This window comes from Cheilinus undulatus, linkage group 1 (assembly GCF_018320785.1).
Source record: "Cheilinus undulatus linkage group 1, ASM1832078v1, whole genome shotgun sequence".
NCBI lineage: Eukaryota > Metazoa > Chordata > Actinopteri > Labriformes > Labridae > Cheilinus > Cheilinus undulatus.
The window spans coordinates 24920119-24934801 of NC_054865.1; the positions used below are offsets into that span (position 1 = coordinate 24920119).

At 35.8% G+C, this 14683-nt stretch overlaps 1 protein-coding gene across 1 annotated transcript; it reads left to right on the forward strand.

Annotated features, from left to right (window-relative positions):
- Nucleotides 1-3892: 3892 nt before the first annotated feature.
- LOC121511006 lies at nt 3893-12809 on the forward strand. The gene is made up of 7 exons (XM_041789515.1): nt 3893-3956; nt 6462-6575; nt 6698-6811; nt 7071-7127; nt 7629-7793; nt 10992-11105; nt 11228-12809. Exons 2-7 carry the CDS (start codon nt 6462-6464, stop codon nt 11318-11320), a joined length of 657 nt encoding a protein of 218 aa, XP_041645449.1. The 5' UTR covers nt 3893-3956; the 3' UTR covers nt 11321-12809.
- Nucleotides 12810-14683: the final 1874 nt, after the last annotated feature.

The window sequence follows — 14683 nt, forward strand, 5'->3', positions numbered from 1 at the left end:
CCATTTTGGTTTCATCAGACCAAAGCACTTATAACTATTTGACCATGGAGTCTCCTACATGCCTTTTTGGCGAGCTCTTGTCGGGATTTAACACGAGTTTTCTTCAGCAGTGACTCTCTCTTTGCCACTCTACCATAAAGCTTTGACTGGTGAAAAACCTGGGCAACAGTTGTAGATGCAGAGCCACCTATCTGAGCTGCTGAAGCTTGTGACTCCTTCAGAGAAGTCATGGGTGTCTTGTGCCTCGCCTTCTGCACGATCACTAATTTTTGTGAGCTCTGGTTGCCTCCCCATTAGAAGGTGATGTACCCTATTAAAATCCAGTCTGTGATGCCACAGATCAGGGTGCCAAGGTCCCTGACTTTGAAGCCCACCTAATATTGCACCCAACTCCCACACCTATCTGTGCCAGTGGTGGGCCCTGGTTGGTGGCTCTGTGTTGATCTTTTGGGCAGTCTGGCAAAACTCCATGAGTGGAGTTATTATCCTAAAACTGAGTTTCTTGTAGTGTTCTTTTGTCTTCATGGTGTGATGGTAGTCAGGAATACAGATTAACCAGTGACTGGTCCTTCCACACACAGTTGTCTTTGTACTACAATCACTTGAGACATATCCAGTGCACTCAGGTGATCCCAGGTGGCAATGTTTAAGCACATACTGTCACTGTTTTGGGTGTTAACATTTTACATGCAAACTATCGGTTCTCTTCTACCCCTTTTGACTTGCAGGAATTGTGCAATATTAAGGTGCTTTCCACACAGAAAGTTTTTGGCCCTGCTTTTGATTATGTAGCCAGAGGTGGTATACTGTATATTGGCATGGCATATTGTATCATGTGTATGCTGTCAACTTGTATTTCGAGTCTTTATATCTTATAAAAGCTGCAGCTGGGAACTTCTTAACCTAACGGTGCTGGGGAGTTATAACGGTTAATGTAAGGAGAGGCCCATAATCCATAAACAAGGGGAAGAATTCATGTGGTATGCCCCTGGACACAAAAAAGGGAGAGTTAATCTTTTCTCTAGAGTTTTGTTAAACATACAGCAGCTGCTTCATATTCTAAACCAAAGCCACCCCTTTTCCATCTGTGTCTGCTGTCTTCCGTCCACCTTGTCCTCCTTCTCCTCACTCTTTATTTTTTGCCCTTTTCATGACCGTTCTCAGTGGAGTAAGAGAAACGCATGCAGCTGTGTCAATTTCAGCCAAAAACAGGAAATCTTGCGTCCGTTTCCTTTCCCCTCTCTCTCAAACTATTTCATCACATTCCATGTACTTCTCCATTTCAGCTCTACCCCCACGCAACCCCGTGTGCAAAGGGCTAACTTACAACATACATTCACACATATCCACAAGTCATCCTTCCTCTTCCCTTCCCATGTGTTTTTGCTGGTGCGAAGGAAAGTTTGGCTCACTTTTAAGATTCCTTCATTTTGGTCCGTTAGGGCCTGCGTCCACTTAATTTTTTTTTTCCAAGCTTGCAGCACCTGTATGCTATATTAAACAAATGCAATTCAGAACCTTTATTGCTCAGTGTCCTGAGTGCAAAAACTGCCCTTAGCGTCAGCTGTTTTGTGTTGCTGCACTCCCAGTGGTCCAGATAAAACAGTTCAGCTTTTGGAACATGCTGCACACATCAGTGTAACTTCTCCCTTAGGTATCGATCAAAATCAAGAAGGAGCTGGACTGTTACCACCTTCATCAACTACAATGGCAAAGGAGAAACTAATCTGACTCTTTGTTGTAAGGGTACCATATCCAGATCTGAAGACAGCTGCTTTATGCATAGCTTTGTAAAACGGACAGAAAGGTCACTGTTGAGGGTAGAATGAGCGTTGTGAGCACACGTTATATCAACACCATTACTGTCAGGGGGCCTGTCACAGAACTAGCTGGGCAAATGGGCCCTGCCCAGTTTTGATGTATTAATAATCAGATGCTTGTGAGTTGGATCTATAGTTGGTGCTGGTGTCCTGGCATATAGTTACGTGTGTCAAGCATTCATTTTGACAGCTATTTGAAATTTTAGTCTCAGTGTTAGTCTTTAGATTAAATACCTTTTAGTTTTAGTCATATTTGAGTCATTTCTACCCTTTATAGTTTCAATTTAGTTTTAGTTGACGAAAACTCAAAAACATTTTAAGACTAGTTTTAGTCCATAAAAAGTCCTAACATTTTAGACTTAACTTTTAGGCCAAGCAATTATGTCCTTGCCTAAATCTGGTACCACATCATGGTAGTGTGTCCCATGCACCCTGCCAAACCTGGGGTCCCTGCTTTCTACAGCTGAGAGGCAGAAGAGATATTGATGCATTGTATGCTGACAGATTTACCCACAGTGAGGAAATATCATGGATTTTGAATGTCTAATGAAAACGTTTGTGTTAAGCTATTACTGGGTTTTGATCTTCAAATTACCTATTTGTGCCACTTTTAACCCCCTTTCATCACTGTCTCCACCCATTTCCCCCCACTTCACTTCTTTTTACCTTTTTCAGCCCTTTTTGTCAATATTCACCATCTTTGCCACTTTTTAACCACTTTTCACCATTTTCCAAACATTTCTTGCCTCTCTTTTTCTTTTCTTGTTTGATTTTTTGCAGCTTTCACCCTATGTTTGCGTCTTTTTCTTACCAATCTTTGCCACTTTTAACCCATTTTGCATTGTTTTGCTTTTCACAATCATTTCATTATTTTCCCTAAAGTTGTTTCAGTTCCTTCCACTTTATTCTCTGCTGCCTTGATGTTTGTATAGATCATGGCTTAGCTATGAAGTCTGACAAATTTTTTCCAGTGGTTTAGTCAATGTGCTCATTCACATTGTTAACATTAGAAAAAAATAAAAATAAAAAATAGAAATAAGAAAATAAAATTCTGTTTTCAGAAAAGGGGTTTAAATTCTGAAAACAAAAACTATACTGTACTACAACATAAACAAATATACTTATTTTTGGTTTCTTTAAGAGTGGTTGTTATTGAAGTTATTTAGAAAAAAATATGGTTATCACATATTAACCTTAGAATGGATCATGATTTCCCTGGCCTCCATGGTTCCCCCCATTTGACTTGGCCCCAGAAAGCGCTCCCCTTTATTCCCCTTTATTTGCCGCCTTGCCATGAAGACTGCACTGTTATTGGTTTTTTGTTTTGGTGAAAGAGCATCTGTTCATTGTATAAAGCTTGATCTGCAACATCTGACTCTATTAATCTATTAAATCTGTGCAGATACAGTCAAAGTCACTGTTTAAGACAATGTGACACTAGTTGCTGTTATAAGTTGATATATTTGATATGGATTCACTATTTTACCCATAAGAAGCCTATGGGCCTGTTGTTATGAAGACCAGTGATAACTGTTTAACAATTGTACTCTTGAAAACAGCTGTGGTTCACCATGGCTCATCACTTAAGTTTTTTTGGAAATGCTCAGATGAACTTCTCATTAAGCCTAAGTATTGATCTAATCACTGATGCAGTGTTGCATTCATTTCTTAGACTAAAAAACAGTCTACATAGCTGAGGACGTAAATTTCTAATAATTCAAATCTTATCTACAGCAGTACAAGAAAACAATACACACAACGACGACAAATGTTGTTGAACACATCCATTACATTGCAGTGAATGATTCTGCTTAGTTGCTCAAGTCAGTTTTGGGACATTTTTTGTAGGCTGTTTTCCAGGTTAAAAAACATTCAATAAAGTAAATCTATTAAAAAGAGAGAAAATTTAGTAGAAAACAAGATCACAAGAAAAAATAGCATTGTATTTATTTGAAAAGTGTCGTTGAACAGCTAAGGCCTGCTCTCAATCATGAGTTACCATCAGCACATATGTTAAGGTTTAGGTTGTGTTTAAAATGAGCTGATCGTCTATGAATCGCCCATCAGGCTGCTCCAGATGTTGAGCGTGATGCCAGTCATTTCAAGAGGAATCACTGAACTGCAGGACTGCACAAGGTCTGGCTCTCCTTTTGTTTTTATTGCCTCTCTTACTTTAAATTACCAAAGAAGGAAATGCCGGTCTTTTTCACCGGATATTAACGTGAAATCAGCGGGTAGTCATTTGAAATCACCGTATTACTTCTCAACGAAGCGTTTTATGAGGCTGCAAATAAACCGGGGAAAGGAAAACATCAGTTTTTTCTTCGAGACAAATGAGTGGCACATTTTGTTAAATCTGTTGTGATTATGATTCATGTAAAGAGCGCCGATAGTCCGACCTACTACAGATATCAAATATACTGTCAGACAGTCAGAGTTTTATATGTTTTATAGTTAAGCTAGCCTGCAATGAACTGTCTAACGGAACTTTGGACAACTCTTATGGTAGTTTATTCTTGTTTTAAAACAGAAACAAGTGTTTTCCGCTATACAGTGGACTGTTAAACTGAAGCCAAATGAAAGAAATCGAAAAGTGGCGGCTATTTTGCTAGCAATCCTCAACTAGTAATATCTGAGCATTAGCTTGCCGTCAGACCTTTAGCATTAGTAACGGTTTTAACCCCTTCATGGACAGCACGGAGTGCAGTCACCTGACCCCAGTGTATGATAAGCTTTATGTGTTTAAGCACTTTTTACTCGGGTTTAAAGCTCTTGTAAAAAGTTTTAACGGATAAAAAACAGACCGATAGTAAAAAGGATGTCTCTTTATCAGGGGCAAAAGCAAACAAGACCATTATCATAAAGAATGAGTATTTTTATTAGGTTGTTTTCTAATCTGCAGAGGAGTATGCTTTATGACAGAATTAAAGCACACTAAACTGATTTTTTTAAAGACTACTTATAGATACTACATAGCAAAATCACATGAGATTACATGTAAAGCTACTACTTTTTCCACAGGGGGTGCAAAATCCGAATAAACAAAAAGACCCTCACAATTCTTGAACATCTAATCTGTTTATAACAGCATAAAGTATCAAATATACTTTTTGCAGTGTATGATAAAAATGCAAAAGTGTGCTTAGGGGATTTAACGTACAAAAACCTTTGGCAGAGTTTCTGTGTATATTTCTTCTCAAGCACAGAGAAACGCCATGTACATTTCACACGTACATTTAAGTCTTGTTTTGATTCTTGTGTTTTAGTATTATGAATGGCCTGTTGTGTCAGTGACTAGTTGTGTAGTGGTGCAGAAGTTGGTATACTCTGAATTTTCCACTTTTTTAAGGATAGTTGCCTTGTGCAAGGGCACGTAAGACAATCTTGCTTATTTAGTTTTCTTATAAATTGACTTTTAACATTTGCACATTGTCTGTTGCTTCAAGCAGTAAGGCACGTTTTTTAAATATACAATCAAGGAAGAGCAGATTTAATATCACCACTGGTCTGATGCAACTCTCTGATTCTCTGTTTGGATTGAACTATTCTATATACCTCAGCAGCGCCAGTGGTAATGTGTTACAAAGCAATGAGCTAGTCTGCTCATATTACTTTTAGTTGCCTTTGTCATCCTAGGAGAGGGGATTTAGATGCAAGTATACACTATGGAGGCTAAAAAATAAGTGGGTACACTCTGTATACCTGCATTTAACTTGTGCTACACCACTAGATTAACATTTTAAGAACTAATCAATTTTACTTTAAGGACGGTTTGACTACCTTTAGCTAATCCTTCTTTAAAAAAAAAAATCTTTCCATCTTTTATCCTGATGGATTGACATTGTCCCCATGTCTGCAAGACATAGTTTTACATGCAAAACACAATAGATTTTACTTGATAAAAAACAAAAAAGAAATGTCAGTTACATAATTTCATAAATGAACTTTTTCATTTTTTGACCCATGTTGAGCTTGAACTGGGTTGGCATAATGTGGGATTTAAAAGAAGCAGGGTGACCTATGAATTTCACAATGTTGACACTGTATTTTCCATATTTGGACTGAATAAGGCTGCACAAGGACATTAAATGAATCCTGCCTTTCAGCTATAATAATACTTTTTTGCACTTTTGTGTGCTGTAGATTTTATATTTTAAAAACTGATACAAAAGCTTTATAAAGTGACTGTGTCAGATCATGATAACAGAAAAGTGATTTCATGGAAAAAGAGGAAGTGGGCTACATTTACTTAGGTAAGCATTTTCTCAGAGCATGGGCCTGTTGTGTAGTCGTATAAAATACATCTTAGATAGGAAGGCAGTAAATGCATGGATGAAACAAAAGTATGACAGAAAATATCACACTTGTGCACAGAAAGATCCTAAAGATGTCACATTATTTTGAGTACTGGTCAAAGATCAGCTGTAACTAATACTATATTTTGTATTCCATCTATTTATTCTTCCACCATTCAAACACTGTACCAGATCCATCTACTTATTTAGTAATGCCCTGAAGAATTAAAAGTCTGTGACAGGAATGAACATGACTCCAAAATCGTCTCTCTTTGTTTGACACCTAGTTGAATGCTGTTATTTAAATTTTCATCTCTTTTCTGTCTTGTGTCTGTTGTCCTTTAAGATGTCTGTTGCGCTGTACTCTGCAAGTGGCAATAATGCGACTCTTCAAAGTACCACAGTAGGAGGAACCAAACCTTTACACCGCTTCATTAAGGGACAACCCAAGATCATTGGCGTGAGAGAAGCAGACACACATACTTTCTCAATTATAATGTATTATGGTATTTTTCACAGTAACAAATAACGGACCAGTTTTGAGCCGCATGTAATACTGTACTTTTAATGTTTTCCCCTCAGATTATAGTGCTTATTCTGGGCTCATCTTCCTTCATCCTTTCCATATCAGTCATTAGCAACTCTACTTTACCAATGTGGTCAGCTATCCCACCTGGCATCTTGGTTGGACTGATGGTAAGTAGTATTAGAGTTATTGATTAGTGAATCATAGTATTCATTTATTTTGAGTTTTGATATGCCTTTATTAAAAGGGCATAAAAAACAAGAAGCAGTAGTAAAAACAACTGTTGGTTCATTATAATGGGCGATCACTGCAGTGAATAATCACTTTTATTGCTGTCTTAAGGATTTGTTATAGTTCAATTTAGAATGCTGATTTCACAAAACATTTAGAAAAGAATAATCTAACAGCTTCTTCCTCTTTCTCCAATAGTTTATCGCATGTGGGATTCTGTATGTTTTGACTGAACACAACCCAACCAAGAAAACAGTAAGTTCCGATATCATATTTCGCAGTACAACTGGTCATTTTTCCAAGAACTCTTCATTTTGGAGCACTAACATGTTAAGACAAATTGAGAAAAAAACTGCCAGAAATAATGTTGTTTGTATCTTATGTGTATTATATTTGTACCAGAACTACAATAACAAAGTAAAAGAATGAACTAGAAAAACACTCAGAGAGCGCAGACATCCGCCAAAATTCCTAGATCCAGACGGTGATCCGGATCACTCCCAAAATCTAATCAGTTCTTCCTTATGCCATTTCTGACATTTCCTGAAAATTTTCATCAAAATCCGTCCATGACTTTTGGAGTTATGTTGCTAACAAACTAGCAAACAAACTACAAACTAACTAACTAACAAACCCTGCCGATCACAGAACCTCCTTGGCGGAGGTATGTTTAACTTTAAATTGTTAACCACTGACAACATTCATAAGTTTGTATCTCTTTCTACCTTATGTGTGTCTGTTTCTGTCTACATAAAGGTAACCATATCATTGGCTCTGAGTATTGTGGCCATACTTGGCACATGTTGGACCTTGCTGCAAATGATTCCCGAGATAATACACAACGCACACTACAGATATTTTGAATACATGGAAGAAAATATGACAGACAACGAAGATGCTACATGGGCGTCCCATTATGAGGTAATTATAAAAACAATCATTTGTTCATTTTTTGTTAAAGGTGTCTGTAATAATATTGGTCAGAAATTTAAAGGTAGAATCAGCTTTGAATTTTTCTGTTATGTAAAGGTAATGAGGGTCTTATCAGTTTATATAAAGTACTTGCACTCTTAAAAGGGAGTGTTTGTAGAAGTAATGAAATATTTTGCATGAATCTAATCCAGTTTTGTGCTTTAGTGGCAATAGTGTACTTTTGTTGGCTGTATCAACTTGAAATTGTGGGTTGTTCCTTTAATGTAGAACTACCAGCTCAGGTAAAGAGCACCAAGATTGCCAGGGTGTTAGCTTAATCTGCAGAATTCCCCCAGAATGCCTTTGGGCATTAGATACGTTTGCACCATGAATTAAGTTAATGACTCAGTTAGAGGGGTACCACCTGTGGGGAGCAAATTGAACATTATAAGGAAAATGTACTGATCTCTCTGGAAGTTTACTTTCTTGACCAAATGCACATTTTAGTTTTTCCTTGTTAGACAGCACAGTAGATGGCTTTTAGAAAAACAGAGTTGTTTAACTCAAAATCTGAAAGAGCTATTTAATTTTCTGAGTTAACAGAACACATAATCAACTGAAATATTTTTTGTAATTGTATTTAAATGATTTTGAAGGAGAGATGTGTAGTTTTCCCATAATGCCTTGGGGCATTCGACACTTGTGCACCGTGAAGTGTTACTGATTCAGTTGGTGAAGTCCCGTCTGTGGGGAGAAGCCACAAAACACAATGGATGGTATACTGAACATAAGGGAAGATGACTACCTGGTTCAGTGTGCACCTTTCAGTTATTGTCACTTAAGTTGGCCTACCTTAAGTGGCATAAATGTTAAAAATTCAAGTATGTGATAGAAATAAAGGGAAATTGCAGTGGATGAAGAACCTGTAGTTGTTTGAAAAATACTTAAACATGTTGTTTTCAGTTTTATTTAAACCTTTTTTTAGGTGTATGAAAGTTTCTACATTGTAGTTTAATTTCAATGACCCTGTAAATTGAAAATAAATCTGTATTTAGGTTTGTTTTATGACAGGTCGCTGTGTTATGAATCCCCCCGGTCAAATTTCACTCAAATAAAACATCTCTAAGTTTATATAATTAAGCTTCAAAATCATGAAAATGAGGCAGTAAAATCTGCTCAGGGATGGTGTGGGCTTGTCTGTTTAATGAGGTGAAGCCACGTCCACTCATGAGAAATACGATCCTCTCAGGTTGTAAAAAAAATACAACAGTCTGAATTGAGGGAAGCACTCACACCATCATCCTGCCTCTTGACCTTTTGTTGACCTCAGAAAAAGAGACAAAGTCCATTTTCTGGCTCAGATCTCTGTTATGAAGCTTTAAATGATCCATAGACCACTGTGGCCGATAGATTTCACAAATTTACCTCACAATGAACAAAAACAGCATTTAGCTGACTATTAACTCTCAGTAAAGGCAGTGACATCAGATAACAACAGACTACTGAGATGAACTGCTCTGTGATTTTATATTGTGGTGTTAGAGGGGCGGGGTCATTCCCCACTGTGGACTCATGACATCATGAGCCCACATATTTGCCCCGCCAAATTAAACCCAGCCAGGAAAGAGGTAAAAAACTTAGCAATGGCCTTAAATACAAAATTCAGTCACATGCAGATCTCAGTGTTTTCACATGTTTACAGCAACCATATTCCAACACATCTAGTGTGTTAAGACAAAAACTTTGGATTTCAAATTACAGGGACTTTAAGGTAAGTTCACATAACATAAATGTGTGAGTGAAATTGAGTGAATATAACTTATAAGTGAATACATTTGACTCAAAGGAACTGTGTTAATACAACTTGTTAATTTAAGCCGAGGAAACTTAATTCAGTTGTGTGTCACCGCTTGAAATATTTTTAAGTTGATCCAAATATTCTCACTTTTCAGTGAAAAACAACTTTTACAGATGTGTACATTCACACAGAAAAAGCAATAAGGATCCTTTGCTCACTGTTGAAAAGAAATGAAAGACAAAACGAGTGCAAATAGTGCCCAGTAAACATTACAGAGCAGTTACAGAACTGCAGTTGCCTGTCTACACTGTAAGCCCGGATGAGTTGAGTTTAATTAAAAAATTTGAGGAAACCAGTTGCCCTAAAGAATTTAACTAATGTATAATGAAAACTTGAGTGAATTTAACCTAAGTTTTTAAGCACAACAAACTAGATAACAAGTTGATTTAACTTAAAATCCCTTGCAAAGTCAAATGCTTTGCATAATTATTAAACTGAATATTTTAAATCCATTGCACTAAATTACAAGGTGATTTAATTGAAAATAATTTGGAAAATTAAATTAAGTCAACTTAAGATTTTTCAAAATGTGTACACTGTAAATGGCTATTAGTGACCCACTGAACCAGTAGTTGATATTTATGTCAGTGTGCCATCCAACATTCATAGACATTAATAACATTAACATCGCCCCCTATGTTTCATTTATTTATTTTATTTAAAATGTATTTAACCAGTAGAAAGCCTCCTTGGGATTAAAAATCTCTTTTCAAAAGTGTTCTGGCCAAGACAGCAGCAGCAAACAGACTGCATATAGGTTTAGTGCCCAACGGCATTCTGGGAAAACTGCAGATTTGTCATACGATGTTGCGTTTTACAGTGCCAGATGCTTACAACCAAGTGAGGGAAAAACTGGTTTTCTTAGCTTCTGTCTTAGATGCTTGAACAAGGAAATTGCGCAATTTTGTTTCAAACAAGCCAAGACAAGTTTGAATTCAACCAGCTAATCAGAATTCAACACCTTGAAGCATTTGATATTATAAATAAACCCAAAGTTTAAGTAAAAAAAAATAGAAACTTTAAGTTTATTCAACTCAAAACAACAAGTACACTCAACAGTCACATTATAATAGTAGAATACACCAAAATGACTTAAGTAATGCAAAAACACTTAGTTTTTTAAAGTAATATTTACTGAAATTATTTGATCACAAACAACTTTCGGGTTAACAGTGTAGTGTTGCAGACTCACAGAAAAAAAAATATTGAGAAGAATATTATGCACACAGTGCATTAATTTTTTTTACATTTCTTTGCACATGAACGTGACTATTTTCGTGCATATCAATTGTTTCTTATATTTTTGTTGTGATCATTTTTAAATTTGTATGTGGATTTTTTTTTTGCAGGCCATGGGACTATCATGTGAAGTGATCTTTCTGATCTACAGTTTTTTTGGTGGGGTTATTTTCGTTGTAATGTCAGTTATGGCCGGGGCTGCCCTACGCTCAACAAAGAGCCAGGTAAGATGTGAAAAACACTCTGCTATTCATTATAGACAAGAGATTGTCTTACAATATCTGTTCAGCTTGTGCAACAATAAAGTATTAGTCAGCTTTAAGAGCTCTTTTTCTCATCTTTTTAGGCCTTGGTCATGATGACCACTACCCCAAGTGAAACAAGAGCTGAGGAACATGCACACGAAGAAGGTCTAAATTGTGAAAAAATGAGCATTTAGTAGTAATTAGAAGCACTGAATGATGCAAAGGGTTCCCTCTTTATGCCCAGACTGGAGAGATTATCTAAGTATTAACCCTTTTTCACTTTTTCTCACTTTGTAAGCCACTAAAACTATTTAAACGGTATTAATCTGCTGCTCACTGTGTGCACATGTTTGCACTGCTGCATTAGGGGACAAAGGTTTGTGTCCTTTGAGATAGCTAAAATGAAAGGGTAGATTTATCAGAAATCTTCAAATAAATCAAGGACAGGTTCAGACCATTATAAGCCATTTGTTTATTAGAGACCATGTAGAATTAAATGTAAATAATTCACATTTTAAGGTAATCATTAAATCAGTAATCTGCCATGTTATGACATTATTTACTTTTTCTTTTCTAGCTCTTATTTGATATGAGAACTCTCCAAATGAACTTTAACCAGCTTGGTCCAGACCTCTGTTAATACCTGTTAAAAAATTTGAGTATTATAAAAGCAGTTTTCTAAATTAGGTTCAACCACCAATCAATTGAAATAGTTTTAGAGAATTTCTGAAACACAATTGAACAACGAAATGAAATTACATGACAAGTGTGCTGACAGAAGTGCAGTTTGTTTGTTATAAAACTATTAAGTACTAACCACCAATGACTTACTAGCATTTGAAACTCTGAAAGAGTTACAACCTTGTGCTTATTGTGTGTATTTATTGTTTGAATGTAGAGCTTCATTTTGACCATCAGAAAACAGAAACCCATGTCAAATAAAAATTAGCTTATGAGAAGAGAGAGTTGTTATTTGAAAAACATCTGTTACATGTTACACTCATAATGTAATTCCAATAAGTCCAACCATAAACAGGTCAGCTCTGCTTAACTCTTCTCTCTGTTTTCAATAGTGTTGTGCACAAAACTATGCAATCTGTTTTCTTTTTGCTCCTTACCAATGACGTTTGGCAAGATGGAACATACACTGAATCTTGTGGTTGCCCTTGTTGCTTATATTTTTCCACGGTGGCTCATGTTTCAGCTGCAGCAATATTAAGTACATACTGTATGGCACCCAAAGCGCTGTCAGCATTCAGGGGAAAGCATGTGAGGCACATCACCAATAAAGTGTTCCTTATAAAAGCACAGACAGTGCAGTGTAATTCAAAACATGGCATGGCACTTCGTTCGTTGTTTAACTGTAACCATATATTACATCTTTCAGTGATATGATTTTGAATCAGGTAACTGAACAGGGTCATAAGAGCATGTCCGTCCTCACTATAGATAGAATCGGGAAAAGGTTTAGATACATTTTAATCTTAACATTAACCAAATATACATAAAAGATATTTTCTTTTGATTCAGAGTGTAATCATAGGCATAATTATCCAGACTTCATAGTTATTCAAAACATATTAAAGTTTATACAGGAAACTGGATAAAAACCTGTACAATGTGTTTGAAATCCATTAACAAAGACTATGAATTGTAAATAAAGGTTTGGTGTTATTCACTGTATTGATTGTTTGATTTATTTCAAATCAGTTTAAACTAATAGATTGCATCATTTAAAAAAAACAAGCAGGGAATAGAAGTCACATTATTGTACTACTTTACAAGACTGATGTAACTTTTGCTGTTAAGCTGCAGAAAATAAGCATTCAGGGTAAAAATGAATGGGGTTTGAGCAAACATGTGCTTTCAACTTTAATATTCATAGACATCTTATAAGGAAATCTAATACATCATTGCTGTTCAGAAAAACTTTAACCCAAAACACGATTTTGGTGACTGTGGTCTGCAGAAACAATTTTTGAATGGGTCAAGCTTCACTCATTGCAGTTGTGCCCCCTGACATTTTCAAATAATTTCATATTAAACAGGTAAAAACTTTGACACGTTAATTTTATCCTTGTTAAAAAAGTTGATACATATATTTTAAAATAAAGAATTTTATGGAACATAAAATTGTATTGTTTTACAGGGGTTGTACTACCCTTACATGAAAAGTGTCCACGCTTACCTAAGCAAAATTGTAAATATTTTTATATATTTGATACATTTTTTACTTAATGAGAAGTAAATATTCATAGAGCTTTAATTACATTTTTTTTTTTAATCAGTGACACTTTTTGCAGTTTCCCCACACTGTTAAACCAAACATGTTTTGAAGTAGTGGAAGTAGATTTTTTGGGTAATCATTACTCATACATTTATGTTGGGTTAGCTTCACTTTTTAAGTTAAGTTAAAGTTTAAGTAAAACAGCAATGAGAAAACTTTCCTACACTTTAAAATTCAGTTTAAATCTATCTCAACTAACGTGTAGCAGCTACATGTTCATCATTCATGGTCATTTTCATTTATTTCTATCACATACTAATCTTGAACATTATGCCACTGGAGGTAGGCCAACTTAAGTGACTACACTGACAATAACTAAAAGGTGCACACTGTACCAGGAAGTCATCTTCCATCATGTTCATTGTACCACCCGCTGTTTATTGTGGCTTCTCCCCACAGATGGGACTTCACTAAGTCAGTAACTTCCCTCATGGAGCAATAATGTCTAATGCCAAAAAGCATTTTTGGAAAACTCTGCAGATTGATGGATGATTGTCAAAATTTTGAGTACAATTACAAAAATACTTACAATGATAACTTGTCACCAAAAATGTGTTCAGTCTGTGTTCAATATTGTTATGGTTACTCTTGTTTGAAAGTGGACACGTATACTTTAAATATGAAATAAATAGTTTAATGGTAAAATAGATATTTAGCAGTTTTACATTGGTTGTACCACCAGACATCGAGCGTACCTGCCCACCTGTGACTGAACTTTCTTTTCTTGAAAAGGATCTTCAAACCATCTCACTTGGCCATGAGTGTCAGATGGATGATAATTTATGCTACATTCTTTTTTATTTACCCTATTTTAAAATGAAATACCCAGTAATATAGTTGTGCTACCCTGACATTTAAGAACTCGTAAATTCCAGGACAAACATTTCTTGATGATCCTTCTAACTTCAAAATACTAAATTTTAATATAATCTATTAATTCAAAGATTTCAACCATAAAATCATGCCAAAGTATTAATTCTATTTTTAGTCCTGTCAGTAATCTGTTCATTCACTTGGATGGTCATGCCACCTGACGTTTTTAGGGTTTGAGATGCAAAAATATGAAATCAATAGTATAATAATAATAATGAATAATAAACTTTATTTGTATAGCACCTTTTAGAAAAGAGGTTTACAACGTGCTTTGACAATAAGCAGAATCACAATTACGACAAAGCATCAAACACAACAGCAAGACATCACAAGAAAGACAAAACCCCAACAACAGAAGAACCCATGAAAAACTCAGCCAGCAATGTAACTCTAACAT